Raw genomic sequence first — 13,662 nt, forward strand, 5'->3', positions numbered from 1 at the left:
TAAAGCGACGGAGCTTGCGCGGCCGCGATCCCCGAGAGATGCCGAACATTAAACCGAGCGCCTCCTTCCGCCTCCGTCTGCTGTCAAACGTATTACAGCATCGCCGAGCGCCTTTGTTGTTAGACTGTAGCAAGGCGACTGTTTATCCTTCTGAGCTAGCTGACACACTCCGTTTTTTTTGTTTTTTACTAGGAAGCACAAAGTTAGATTGAGATGATTCGTGTTACGCTTTGACGTAATTGAATCACGCCGAAAGTGGGATCCATCATGTCGTGCTAAGGTCGAAGAAGTCAGCTGCTTTCAAAAGGAAGTTTGTCCCATCGAGGAGGTAAAGTGATGTTATCAAACGCTACCACACACAGCTAGCAGTCATGTTCTCCTGTAAAACTAACTATTCACTGTGTCAGGGGAAACATTTCGTTTCTAAGATAAACGCCTCACCACTCTGACTCATCAGAAATGATGTTTAAAAATTACACTAATCGAAGAAATGGAACAAAAAGCGAGATCAGTGGTTGAATCGATCAGCTGCGGGGAGCTAAGCTAACGTTAGCTTTGATCATGGGAAGAGGAAGTCATGTTGTCTTCATGTGGGACTTCACAGTGTTTCCTGACTTTATTATGAAAAGTTTATTCACTTTCTTACATCATTTACGGATTCTTTTCAAAATGACTACTGATTAAACTTGATATTTGAACTGTAAAGACAAAGTAAACGAAAGATAGGCTACTATTATTATACTGCTCTATATTATATAACATTTCATTATATTACACTATATTATATTATGTTATACTACTCTATATCATATAACATTTCATTATATTGCACTATATTGTATTATACTACATTATATTATATAACTGCACCCTGCAGTACTGTGGTACAACACTGCCTCTCTTCTCTGTTGTTTACATTGCTTGCTGCTATTTATCATACCAAGTCACTTTAATCACTTGTCACTTTATCTTGTCATTCTCTGCAAATACTGTCTCAATTCTCAATTCCCCCAGTTAACTTCATCATTCATTTTGTACTGTATATACTCCCTGTTTTTATTTTTATTTATCTTATCTATTCTGTTTAATGTGTATTTTGAGCTTTCTTGTCTGTGCTGCTGTAACGCCTGAATTTCCCCTCTGGGGATCAATAAAGTTTTATCCTATCCTATTGACAATGTATGTACATGCTTTGTATGCGTAGCTAACATGTATTGTAAACAAAGTCTTGTTATGCTGATTAAAATGACTTGGATCACAATAGAAAGTGTCTCTTTTCAACAAATAATTCTGCACTGTACTGTTGTCATGAGTCAATGTAAGGACTGTCTAAATACAAGTAACTATTTACACTGAGCAGCCAGTTGATTAGTTACAGTTATGAAATCCTATTCAGACAATAACAGTGAATGAATTATGCCTTAATCTTTATAAAATACTTAGTTTTGATGTGGTCAAAGGTGCTTTGACTCTTTGTTTTTGAACTAGTCCTCTAATTAACAAGTGACCTTCCTGAACGACTGCAAAGAGTAGACTTAAGTGAAAAATGTTAACTTATCCCCGCCTTTTCTATGTATTCTCTGTTTTTTATGTCTTTCCCCGACAGAGTACACATGTCGTCTGCCGCAGGGACAGTGGAAAATGCCTCCATCATTTCAGAGAGTGCGGCCCATGATGGAAACCGATTATGGATAGGCAACATTGATCCCAAAATCACAGAGTGAGTAATAGGCCCATACTTTTTTTCAAAGGTGCTCATGTGTACAGCTTCTGCTTTTTAACAGATTTTAAATCATAAAAGGTTTGAAAATGTTAAAAAAAGATCAATCTTGGTCAGCCTGTGCCAACTTTTGACACATTGGCCTCAGATAATACAAATTCTACCAGTAAGAGAGTATACATGCAGTGCATACCAAATCACAATTTTAAGGATTGAATTGAATTTAAATCAAAAATATATATATATATATTTCACTACAAAAGAGAACATATACACTTTTAAAATTAGAACCAGCCAACCTGTTTTGGAAACAAGGTCTTTTTTTCAAATGTATTGCAAGAACAGCTGTTAGTTTTTGATTCTAGGTTGATGTACTCGTCCATGTTATGAACCAGAAGCATTGCTTTTTAACTTGCCTGTCTCTAGCTCATAGAGAGGCAATGCATTGTGCGTGCATGTATGATTGATGAACTGTGTGTGTAGTGTGTGTATGTCGCAGGCTGAGACTGAGCAGACAGGGCCGGGTGTGTGAAAGAGAGGCAGCGAGGCGTGGAGACCTGCTGTGCTAAGGAGCAGCCATCATTCCTCACTCACCTGCCCTGTTTACTCTCTCTGTGTCAACCTGAACCTGTGTGTGTGTGTGTGTGTGTGTGTGTGTGTGTGAATGTTTAAGTGTAAAGTTGGTGTTTGGTTTGCAGCTGCTCGTGGTGCAGGCTTCAACACACAGAGGTGTCTGTGTATATTATTATTTTGTCTTGCTTAACACAATATCAGAGGTAGATGCAAACGTCATTGCTTTGTTGCATTTGTGCAAAACTCTAACCTTACGCACAGAGAGCAGCACACTTTCATATAATGTGATGTAGAGGTACTTTTTTTGGGGGGGGGGGGGGTTAGGAGTGTGTTTTTGTGCCTGTTGGGGGCTGCTGGAGAATGTACGGGCTGCAGCTCTGGTGGGCGTCTAGACAGGCGTTTCCTTCCCCTCTCCCTGCTCTGCTCTACTTCTCCTTAAATAGCCCACCACCTCACAGCATTGAGGGGAAAACAGGAGAAATGCCCATGGCCCCTGGTGCTGATTGGGGAGATTAATTAGCTCCCGTGTAGCATACGTAGTGCCTCCCTCCGTCCTTTTTGTTTGTCCGGGTAAGCCAAGCCAAAACTCCGAAATGCAAGGTGCTGATAATGGGAACATGAGTCTGAATGACAGAACGCAACAAACCTATTTTAAAAATTGAAAAGTGAATAGAAAATGTTTGTACAGAAAGTTATTGATTGATTCATTTATTTTCTTACAGTGTAATGTGATGCTTCTTTTCTTTGAAGATTTTTTAAAATCTAATTTGAGGTACAAACGGTTCATTCATTTAGATATTCAGTATATAGCGGTGTTAATCTGCAGGTTTAATGTGATGTAACAGCACATTTTAAATATTGCATGTTTGGCTTTATTTGATCAGGAAAACTTTGATAGTAACAGTTCTGCTCTTGTTGGTTGATTTAATTCAATTATTAATCCTTCATGGGGCAATTGGTTTGGAGCAGCGTGTACAGAAAAGGCATTGAACACCGTGACTAAAGATAACAGTCAGTTACACTTAAGTGCTAATAAAATATTAAACTAGATCTTAGATGTAGTGTGCACTGATTTTAAGACGGCTGATAATTAAATAAAGCGATCTTGTTCGATGTTATTTTAATGACAAATCTCAAGTCCCACGAAAAGGATATTAAAAAAAATCCTGTAAAGTTCATAACAGCTTGGGAACATGTGCAACAATCCATTCAGAGTACTTGATTTTGAAAAATGAACTCTTTGATCTCTGTTTTGCTAACTTCTACGTCGTCTGCTGTGTGCGTAGCAGCTCTGTAGCAAGAGGTCTGTGTGTCCCTCCCACTCAGCGAAGATGAAGGCATTGGCGACGGCGTCCACTAAATAGTCATATTCTTTGAACTCCATTGAAATGATCTTCCCAGAGGGAGAATTCGTTATACTATCGTGTTTGATTCTTTCATCTTTCCCTGCCCGGTGCAGAGAGAAGAAGCCCTATTACCACATGATCATCATCTATCACCACCTATTTATGTTTTTGAGCTTTTGGCTTCTCAGAGAGAGAATTTCTAAATGGAGGTTATCCATCACCCTCTACCTCTTTGTTGTCTCTCTGGCCCTTTGCACGTTTTAAGTTGCGTACCTGGAAATTGTCAAGATTTGCATTAGAACTCATAACCCTGAGCTCCCTGCAGGACTTGTTCTTAGGAAATCTTAAAACAAACACCCCCCCCCCCCCCCCCCCCCCCCCTTCTCTCTAAAGTTTTTCCCTCTGACCTGCACTTTTCTCCACCAAACTTTTTTCTCTTATATTCTGGACTAAACTCACATTTCCCCCCTTTTCCTTCCTTCCTCTTCTTTGCCTCTTCGCTCTTGTCTCTCTTGTACCCGGCTTCTCACCTCCTCATCTTCTTTTGCCAACATCCCCTCTCTGAACTCTGCTCTCCCTCTCCCCACCTTTCCCTCCCTTCCCTCAGCCCTCCTCTCCTCCTCCTCTTCCTCCGGCACTTTTTACAGCCCCCAGGAGGAGCGGTCCATTGTGGCTCAGCTCTCCAGCATCCAAAAATGTTCTTAGAGTGTTGCCCATTGAAACTCTAAATATATATACGTGAACACAGATATGCTGTATGCAATTACTTAAAATAATAAAATGTAGAAAAGGTGAGAATGCAATTAATGCAATATGTTTTTAGATGCTTTTTTTTTTGTTTTTTTTGTTTTTTTTGTTTATGCACCTGGTTTAGAGGAGTCACTGTTACATGGGGTCTTGCAGGGTGTTGTCTGGGAAAAGCAGAAATTCTCTTTGGCCTAAAGCCCTCCAGGGAGTCATACAATGGTGGAAGACATTAGTACAACCTGTATCTAAGAGTCACACACTCTTCACCCTCCATACCCCCCATTGAGTCCCATTTATACACATAAATGTACCTCTGCTGTGACACACACACACACACACACGCAAACTGCTCCTGGATTAAAAATAACATGCATCCAAACAATTAGAGTCTGAAGCATTAATTCCTGTTGAGCATTTATACAAAACCCCTGGGGTCACAGTGAGGCCTGGACAGTCACACAAGTTAAAGGCACAGAAACAAAAACACAGGAAGGTGTGTGTTGGTTTCTATTGTTACTGCTTTTTAGGTTTTGTTTTTTTATTGCTTAATAGACTCTTTATATTTAAGACATGTTGGTATGTGAAAATAGTCGCCGGTCAAAGCCAATCAAATGAAGGAAAATGCCTGAAACAGGTATTGATTCTGCACAAAGTGAAACAAGTACACTGCACATCTAAATCAGTCCCTGTTCAACAGATATGACAGTTCATGCTTCAGACACATTCAAACAGCACCTGAGTACAGGATTAAAGTAATGTATGCAGAGTACAGGGGAGCCTGTAATAGTTTCTCTTTTCCATACTATAACAGGGATATGTTTCCCATGGCAGCTAAGAGTAAGTCACAGACACACAAATCCTCACAGCCCTGCATAGCTTTTTAATGAGAAAATATTTATGTTCATACAGAGTCCAGCAGTCCCATGCAGCTCTGCACAGCGAGTGGATGTTGTTTTTGTGGAGCACGGTGCTCGGAGGAGGAGGGGGGGGGGGTCGATACTTCCTCTTTTTTATTCCCTCATTGTCCTGCTACTGTATCCTCCGTATTGTCTCAGTGAGAGATTTACTGTCACCGCGCGGCTCCAGCTGCTGGCCCGCTGCTATAAAGGTGTCACAGAGAGAAAGCTGTCGTTCTCATTAGCCACTCTTGACAGATTCACAGACTGCAATTATAATAATGGGCATTGATGCACTATGTTCATGGAAATGTAGGAGAATGTTGTACATTTTACTAAATATTTCTTACAGTAGTCATTTGCATCTTTCTTTTCTTTCCACCCTCCCTTCTTCCTCCTTTGTTCTATTTTTTAATGAACTTTATCACAGAGCTTTTTTATTTTGTTCCATAGAATCACGCTACATGTTTTTTTTTCCCAGCTTTAACTAAACTAGTCAAACTAAACTGAATTAAATAACTCTGAGGTCCTGACTAAAAAACAAAGAAGTGATTTTTCTTTTATGATCCTTGTTTAAAGGTTCTTTTCAAGTTAAAAATGTACTTAAGACTTTTAATATATCCTTCTTTCCAAAAGGATTTTGCAATATTCAACATGTCAGAAAGTGTGTATACTGTTTTCGTCTTGACGCAAAAATCCTCACAAGCGATTGGTCCCTGCTAAAAAGTAAAATATGTATGACATTTTAAAGCGCCATTTCAATTTCCCCTCTGTTATGATGCTCCAAATGTCATGAAGTTTCCACTTAGGAAGTCTTTCCAATCGTATGCTTAATGGGTTTTGGTCTATGTTTAACATGATCTCTCTCTCTCTCTGTCTCTCTCTCTCTCCCTCTCCCTCTCTCTCTTTAGGTATCACCTGGTGAAGTTGTTGGAGAAGTTTGGCAATGTGAAACAGTTTGACTTCCTGTTTCATAAGTCTGGGCCTTTGGAGGGACAACCTCGAGGCTACTGCTTTGTAAACTTCAACACCCGAGAGGTACATGCAAAATAAAAGTGTACAGTTTGTATTGTAGGAGAATTTGATTTGAACTGATTGGATGTCATTTTTATTTTGAATTTGGAAATTGCACCAAGTCAGACGTGTAAAGCACTGAGAAGTCATGCATACTGTTAAGCGTCTTTTTCAAAGTAAATGTGCATCAATTATTTAGTCAGTAGAAGCAATTTGCTCTAAGATGAATCAAATCTAAGTCTCTCTGTCATTGGTTGTATATTAAAGGGGTCATATTATGCTTTTTCTGGTTTTATATGCTCTTTAGTGTGTTTTCCATGTATCCTGTGCATGTTTAGGCACATCTATGTGCAAAAATTCAAAGTCCGCGGAAACCCGGCTTCTCCTACGTCCTCCTGTTAGCTGCAGCATTATCTGCATGTAACGCTCGGTTCTAGCCCCCCTCAAAATGTTTTTGCCAGTGTGACGTCTTGTCAGTGTGATATCACTGATCTAAGCCCGTTGGCTCGTTGTGGCAAGCCCAGCAGCTCATGTTGCACGCCCGTTAACTTCTGTAGCACGCCCACGATGTGCCGTAGCCTGCGGTAGCACAGTAGTGCTAAGGTGCTAATGTTTTTGCTCCCCTCGGACGGAGCCAAAGTGGCTGCATTCCCAATATGGTAAAAGGGGCGGGACATTTCCGAGAACCGTGCTGAGCGACTGACCAATTACGGCAGAGCCGACAGGCCGACCAATCAGATCAGACTTGGCACACGTGGGGACTCTGAACGTGGGCACTTCAGAGCCTTAGAGAGAGAGTCAGAAGCGAGCCGGTGCATGGAGCGGCAGTACATGAAAACAGACACTTTTTTCAAACTTTAGCTATTGTGAACATAGATGAAATATACGAACCCCAAAAAGGGCATAATATGACCTCTTTAAATACTGGATCATACAGAAATATCATTTTAAAATCAGGTTATATATTGGTGTCTCTTAGCTAACCAAGTTAATATGACACTACTCCACATACTCATATGGCCTAAGACAGCTTTATCAGACACCTTGGAGCAGTCAGGAGGACCTGCCTGTATGTGACTGGAGTGGACCGTGTATCTAAAAAAAGCACTTAAAGGAGCCGCTCAGCTCACAGGTTCAGCGGGCTGTGTTTGCTTAGGAGTGAGCCTAGGGGGATCGTGATAAGCATCTAGTTTCACAGCTAGTGTCTATCAGAGGGATATGAAGCCCTCCCAAAAGAGTTGTACAGAGGAAGTGTGGGTTTATCATCCACACTCACACCAACTTAGACACACACACACACACACACACACACACACACACACACACACACACACACACACACACACACACACACACACACAAAGACAAAGTACTTCATTAATATTAGTTAGTATCAAAGCCACTTATTCACTTGATTAGACAAAACTAAATTTTCTCCCTTTGCCTTTCAATCACATAACACAGACACACACACACCAACACAGACACACACTTGCACACACTCTCAGTCACACACAGACACCTCACGCACAAGCACTTGCACACACAGGCATCTCGTATGGTCTGTCTGGAGGCAGAGAGGCACATCATCATCTTTTATTGTTTTTGCCATCTCTCTTTTCTCAGGACTAATTATTTAATGACTCTTTTGCAATCATGAAAGCAGATTTTGAATCATAATTGTAAAACATCTTTTCCACTTTTCCTCTCTGTGTGTGGCTGTCTGCAGGAGGCAGAGAGGGCCATTCAGTGTTTAAATGGGAAGCTAGCTTTGTCCAAGAAGCTGGTGGTGCGCTGGGCGCACGCACAGGTGAGGGTGAGTATCAATCTCAGTTTCATAAAACTCAAAATCTTAAAACATCCTGATGGCTATTGCAGGAGTTAGTTTACAGAGATCAGTGAAATCCCAGCAGTACCTAGGCCTGTCTCTTAACAATAGACAGCCTGCTGGCATTGGGTGAAAGGAAATCCTGTATAAAGACATATCACGCCCTACACACACACACACACACACACACACACACACACACACACACACACACACTCACACTCAGTAGAAGAGAGAGGTCAAGGTCAATGCTGCTGCCTCTTAAGACAACATGTTGTAGGATAAATCTGCTCACGGATTCCATCCAACTTGGCTTAATACATAATTCCTACTAGAAATAGCTTTTGTTATTTATACCATCATAAACCAGAATTGTAAGTTGTTAAAGGAGCAATATGTAAGATATCTACTGAATGAAATGACAACATGACCTTACTATATCATCAGACTTTAGGGGGCTTTGTTGAAGTGCTGGCTTCTCTGACAACAATGAAGCATCCAGTATGTGCTCCTTCTAAGTTTCAATTCCTGTCTGGAATGATCTCTTTTTGATTGGACCAGAGAAGGAAGGAGGTTTTAAGGCACCCCCTTAAGGCCGTTTTGGACACCCCTTGGTTTACCAGATATGAGAACGGTTATCACGGCAAGGCAACAGGTGTCGCAAATTGATTCTACCCGACCTAAAAAGCCTCTGCATGTTTCTAAGGAGCTCCACGAGCAGAAACGTGGTTAAACTAGGATAAATATTGGAGATGATTTTGAAAAATGGAGAGAGGTTAGAATGCAGAATGTTTTAAAGTCTGAATGCATATCTGGCTAAACACTGAAGCTACCACGTGCAAATCGTCCCTAGGAAGGAGTGGTCAGAGGGAGACAGCTCTCTCTCTAATGTTTTGAATTTGGACTGCAGTATTCATTTCAAACGCTACATGTCAGACTAACGTATTGCTCCTTTAATATCCTAAATGTTCTGACAATACCAGTCTGTTTGTGTCAACTGTGACTCAGTTGCAAAAAGGCTGTAACTACTTCACTCACAATGTCTGTCAACACGTTCTGCAGCCCTTCCCTAACACTCATCAATGAGCTCAGTTCATGTCTATTATTAATGCTGTTATTGAAAGTCAATCCTGTACTTTGATAGTCTGATGCGTCACTGAGCTACAGCCCTTCATAAGTTTTCAAATATACTCTTAAGGATCCACCGCTAACTCCTTCATGAAAACCGTGGCCCATATTGCATATATTTTTTCAACCAATCAGATTTATTGAATGAAAAATAGTGCAGTTCGGACTTCATATAGACTTTTTGAGACGTTTTTGTTTCCAGTCACATGTTCGCGACCCACTTAAAAACAGCTCTGCGGCCCACTTTAGGGTCCCAACCCACCAGTTGAGTACCACTGGTTTAGACGTTAAAAAGAATAAGTGCAGACTTTATTATTAGCTCACAGTATTAGCTGTTTCTGGGCAAGATAACTGAACCTCAAGCTAAATTTGGGAAAAAATGAATGCCTCCTCTCCACAGTGGAGTTTCCCTCTAGCATTTGTTTCATCTTGATATATCGTTTACAACCTGTACATGACGTGCCGGGAGAAGTGAGTCAGAAACAGTCGGCGTGGAAGTTGCTGTCTCACTTCCAGCCTTACATCTTGACTTTATTAGTTTGCTTTGAAGAAGAGGAAACTATGCTGATGAACATGTATTTAATTGTTTCCCCGTAACTCTTCATCAACATTCATAACCTTCCAAGGAACAGTTAGGCAATCATTTCCTAATTCTTTACTGTAATGATGTGTGTTTATCAATTTGCTGGTAAGCCACGGTTCATCAAATGAAGCAAAACTCACATTTTCAACAACCCTTTATTCACATAAACTCATTGTAGACCCATAATTTAGCTGAAAATGCTGCGTATTGTTACATATTGAATATTAATGCAATCCCAAAAAAGTTTCGAACTTTTTTCGAGATCGAACCAAATTCCAGAGACATTTAAACATAACTTTCACCTTTTGCAGTTTCAGAATGGACTGATTGACTCCATGTAGATCTATATGCATTCCAGCAACATGCCTTTAGAAATAGCTGGAAGGGAAGGGTTCTGGCTGGTGGAGCGGCCATTGTTTTCGACCTATTCTTGGCTATACATGTTATTTATTTCTTGGCACAGTATGTGAGACCATGCGTGTTCTTTTGCACATCTGAGTAGCTCTTAACCAAGTTGATTCAGTGCCACTTACACCTCCTCATATCATGTCACCTTATCCCTGCAAGCAGCTATTAGCGCTGCATCCACAGTGCTGGGCTGTCTCATGCTATTCTTGTGCTGTATGTGACCTTTGGTTTTTGTTTTTGTCTTTTTTTTTCTTTCCCCACAGGTTTTCAAGAGTTCTGTGTTGGCTGGTGGAGATGTTTGGAAGGTGGTTTTTGAAAGGAATGAGTGCAGACGTTGGTTGTTGCTCCTCAGCTGCTCTCTCAGGGTGCCTTAGGGGGGCAATTATGAGCTGGACGCACAGACCTGCTCGGTTGCTGTCTGTTTGATTATACACAAAGAAAAATCTTTGATTATGTTGGATGTTTGTGGGAGGAAACCGGAGTTTACACTCCAAAACACTGCTTTCAGTGTTTATTAAGATGGTCAGATTGTTTATAGACGTCTGGTTGACATGACTTTTTTTTCTGCCTTCCTTTTCTTGTCATGTTGTCCTGTTCACTTTTAAATGCTCAATTTTATTTTGTGCTTTCCTGGACTTTCTTGTGTCTTTGCCTCGGCCTGTGTTTTTACCCCCTTGTCTCTCTCCATCCGTCTGCCCATTCATGTTTCCATCACCATTTGTGTGGGTCATTTTGCTTTCGGCCACATGTCTCATCTCCAGAGGTTCGAAGGTTTCCGTAATGAGAAGACAATGCCCCCGAGCCTTGAACCTTCGTGCAGCGGCGCTGCGGAGGAAGGAGCCGTAGCCGCAAACCACCTCAGGTTTGTACCAAACATACATCAGCACCACCTTTTGGTTATTGAGATATATCTTTTACAGATTTGCTGTATTTCTCAGAGTCTGTCCACAATATATCCCTGCCAAGTCTTACCATTGAGTCTTTGTTTTTACACTTTGGAATGATTTTTCAGGCCAATGAATGAGTGAACTTGATAAATAAAAGTGAAACCAATGGCCTTACATTTTAAAAACACTTACAGAGCGACCTTCTTGAACATCTATCATGTAAGCCTGCTAACCACTAGATCACTTATTAAATGTCAACAAGTTGTAAAGCACCCTGTATAATTCTACCAAACTGCTTTTTGTAGATTGGAAACCCCCCCCCCCCTTTCAACCCATCTTCCAAAGTTGAGTGTCAAACACTTGCACCCTTAAAAAAATGATTGGAAGAAACCATTTACATACTCATTTGTTTTGGTCGTTCTGACTCTTTAATAAGCCTCCATCCTCGACATAAGAGACATCCTCCATTGAACTCCATCTTTACCCTGAAGTTATTACACGAGGGCCTGTGGTCTTGTTGCTCTTACCACAAAGTTCCCCTGAGCAATACTGGACTGAAACTATTGTTCAAACTCCGCCTGTGTTGAATTGATAAAGTTCCATTAAAGCACAATATTCTTAAGTTTCATTTTTGTGGCCCGCATTCACATGCAAACACTCTTATAGAGACGGTTATTTCACTATTGGGCCTTTTTGTGCTCCCAGTTTCAACTCTTTCATGGACAGTCAAATGTGTGTAACAACTCGGCTGCCAGAAATCCTCTCTGGGAGATATCCACACTTTTCGGTGTTGAGTAATATTCAGAGGCACTCTGACCACACAGCACAAGAAAGAAAATATAAACACTTTCTAGCCCTCGAGGTTTCCTCTCTTCCTACGAACTCGCTCCTTCCCTCAGTCACCTGCGCTGTAATCTTTACTCCACTTCTCTTGCTTGCTTCTTCAAATCCTGTTCTACCATTTAAATGCCATTTTCCCACTATTTCTCATGCAGCACAACAGGTAATCTCTCTTTTCCCTAGCATCTGCACCCTCCTGTTACTTAAAGTGCTAATACCTCCTCTTCTGGAGGCCACAGCCGAGATCTGTCCAGCACACCCTCAGCACCAACACTAGTATTTCCCCCTCAACCTCGCTCTCTTTTTCTTCTTCTTCTGTTTCTTCAGTACGAGTGCAAAGATCCGCGCCATCGAGGCCAAGCTGCAGATGATGGAGGAGAATCCAGACGATGACTACTCAGGCCCGTCAGCGTACGTTCACAACAAACCGCCGGAGAGGAAGCGCTGGGAGCCGTACTCTAAATCCCACCACAATAATCAGAGCAGACCCTTCCGCAAGTTTAGGAGATGACCCATCATTTCTGGAGAATCCCCTCCCTCCGTCTCTACACACCTCATCTCCCACCTACACATAAACAGACTCTACACTAGATGCTATAAAGACTATACACATGCTGTATGGGAATAAACATTTTGAAGTTCTTCTTGATACTTTGAAACACAGGACTCTTCTGGAGGTAATTGAAGCAATCATGGACAAGAATTTTAAGTGGTTTCTTTTTGTTTTTGGTTTGCAGTTATCATTCAGCCGATCCCGACTGCCATGCAGGTTTAATCCCGCATAAATCTTTCTGCTTCCTCACTTATGCAGAGATTTATTTCAAGGGGAATCCAACAGCCAAGAGTCACACGATGCGAAGAAAGACATGTCTTCATAGTTTATATAGTCTAAATGATCGCTCTGTTTTTGACATGGTTTTACTTTCCGTTTACAAAATATAAATGTGGAAATACGTTGTTTTTCCAAGACTAAGACAAAGAGGAATTAAAACATAGATTTATAACAGGTTGGTACTCATGGAGATTATACAATAAGCCACAAGCCTCTCAGCGACAACTACTGTAAGTTGCAGTATTTTGTGTTTTTTTTCCTTTTTTTTGTCTCAGATCCAATTTTTTATACGACTGATCTTTTTACTGAATTAATGTGGTGTGAAGAGTTTTTGGTATTTCCTTTGCCACAGTCTCTATTATTATTAAAGACAATGAAATATGACGTCTTTTGCGTGTTGTTATATGAGCTTATGTAGCTTCTTGACATCCTCTTTTTAAGTGCAGGATTTAGATACATGAATCAAAATGTTAGCGACTCGTCCCACAGGATTTGGTGATGCGGTTTAAATGTTTCACAGAAATAATGGTGAATCATCTGCATCTTATTAAACAGAGAAGTTACTCACTAGCAGCAAATCTACCAAACAGCTCTAAAGTATCACAGAATTCCCAAGGTTAGTACTGGGATATTCCTAGAACCATCAGTGCTGAAACAACTAACCCTAACCCCCTAAGTCATGGTTCATCTGGAATGTCTTATTACTAGTATTTAAATATTATATCCAGCCCTTGAATATACTTTTAAATTGATTGTTTTTTAATTAAGTGTATTATTCGCTCTTATGGGTTTCATGCTGGAGCACAACTTTGATCTTTGTTTTCCTACAGGCTTAACATGCAATATGAGCACATATAGAC

At 40.8% G+C, this 13,662-nt stretch overlaps 1 protein-coding gene across 2 annotated transcripts; it reads left to right on the plus strand.

The window, feature by feature from the left end:
• Nucleotides 1-99: 99 nt before the first annotated feature.
• On the plus strand, nucleotides 100-13,186 carry rbm18 (RNA binding motif protein 18). 2 transcript variants are annotated; one of them, XM_065965422.1, is made up of 6 exons: nucleotides 100-328; nucleotides 1,607-1,720; nucleotides 6,194-6,320; nucleotides 8,026-8,112; nucleotides 11,005-11,105; nucleotides 12,298-13,186. In XM_065965422.1, the coding sequence occupies exons 2-6, from the start codon at nucleotides 1,614-1,616 to the stop codon at nucleotides 12,479-12,481; spliced, it is 606 nt and encodes a 201-aa protein (XP_065821494.1). In that variant the 5' UTR covers nucleotides 100-328; nucleotides 1,607-1,613; the 3' UTR covers nucleotides 12,482-13,186. The 2 variants fall into 2 exon arrangements, with proteins under 2 accessions (XP_065821494.1, XP_020485580.1); XM_020629924.3 differs by having other exon boundaries at nucleotides 102-328; nucleotides 8,026-8,106.
• The last annotated feature ends 476 nt before the right edge of the window (nucleotides 13,187-13,662 follow it).

Source organism: Labrus bergylta, chromosome 17 (assembly GCF_963930695.1).
Source record: "Labrus bergylta chromosome 17, fLabBer1.1, whole genome shotgun sequence".
Taxonomy (NCBI): domain Eukaryota; kingdom Metazoa; phylum Chordata; class Actinopteri; order Labriformes; family Labridae; genus Labrus; species Labrus bergylta.

Bases quoted from the DNA above. Each gene is read 5' to 3' on its own strand.
- rbm18 (XM_065965422.1), top strand. From the start codon at position 1,614: ATGTCGTCTGCCGCAGGGACAGTGGAAAATGCCTCCATCATTTCAGAG. The intron at 1,721-6,193 runs GTGAGTAATAGG...CTCTCTCTTTAG, and splicing joins ATTGATCCCAAAATCACAGA to GTATCACCTGGTGAAGTTGT. The intron at 6,321-8,025 runs GTACATGCAAAA...GGCTGTCTGCAG, and splicing joins TAAACTTCAACACCCGAGAG to GAGGCAGAGAGGGCCATTCA.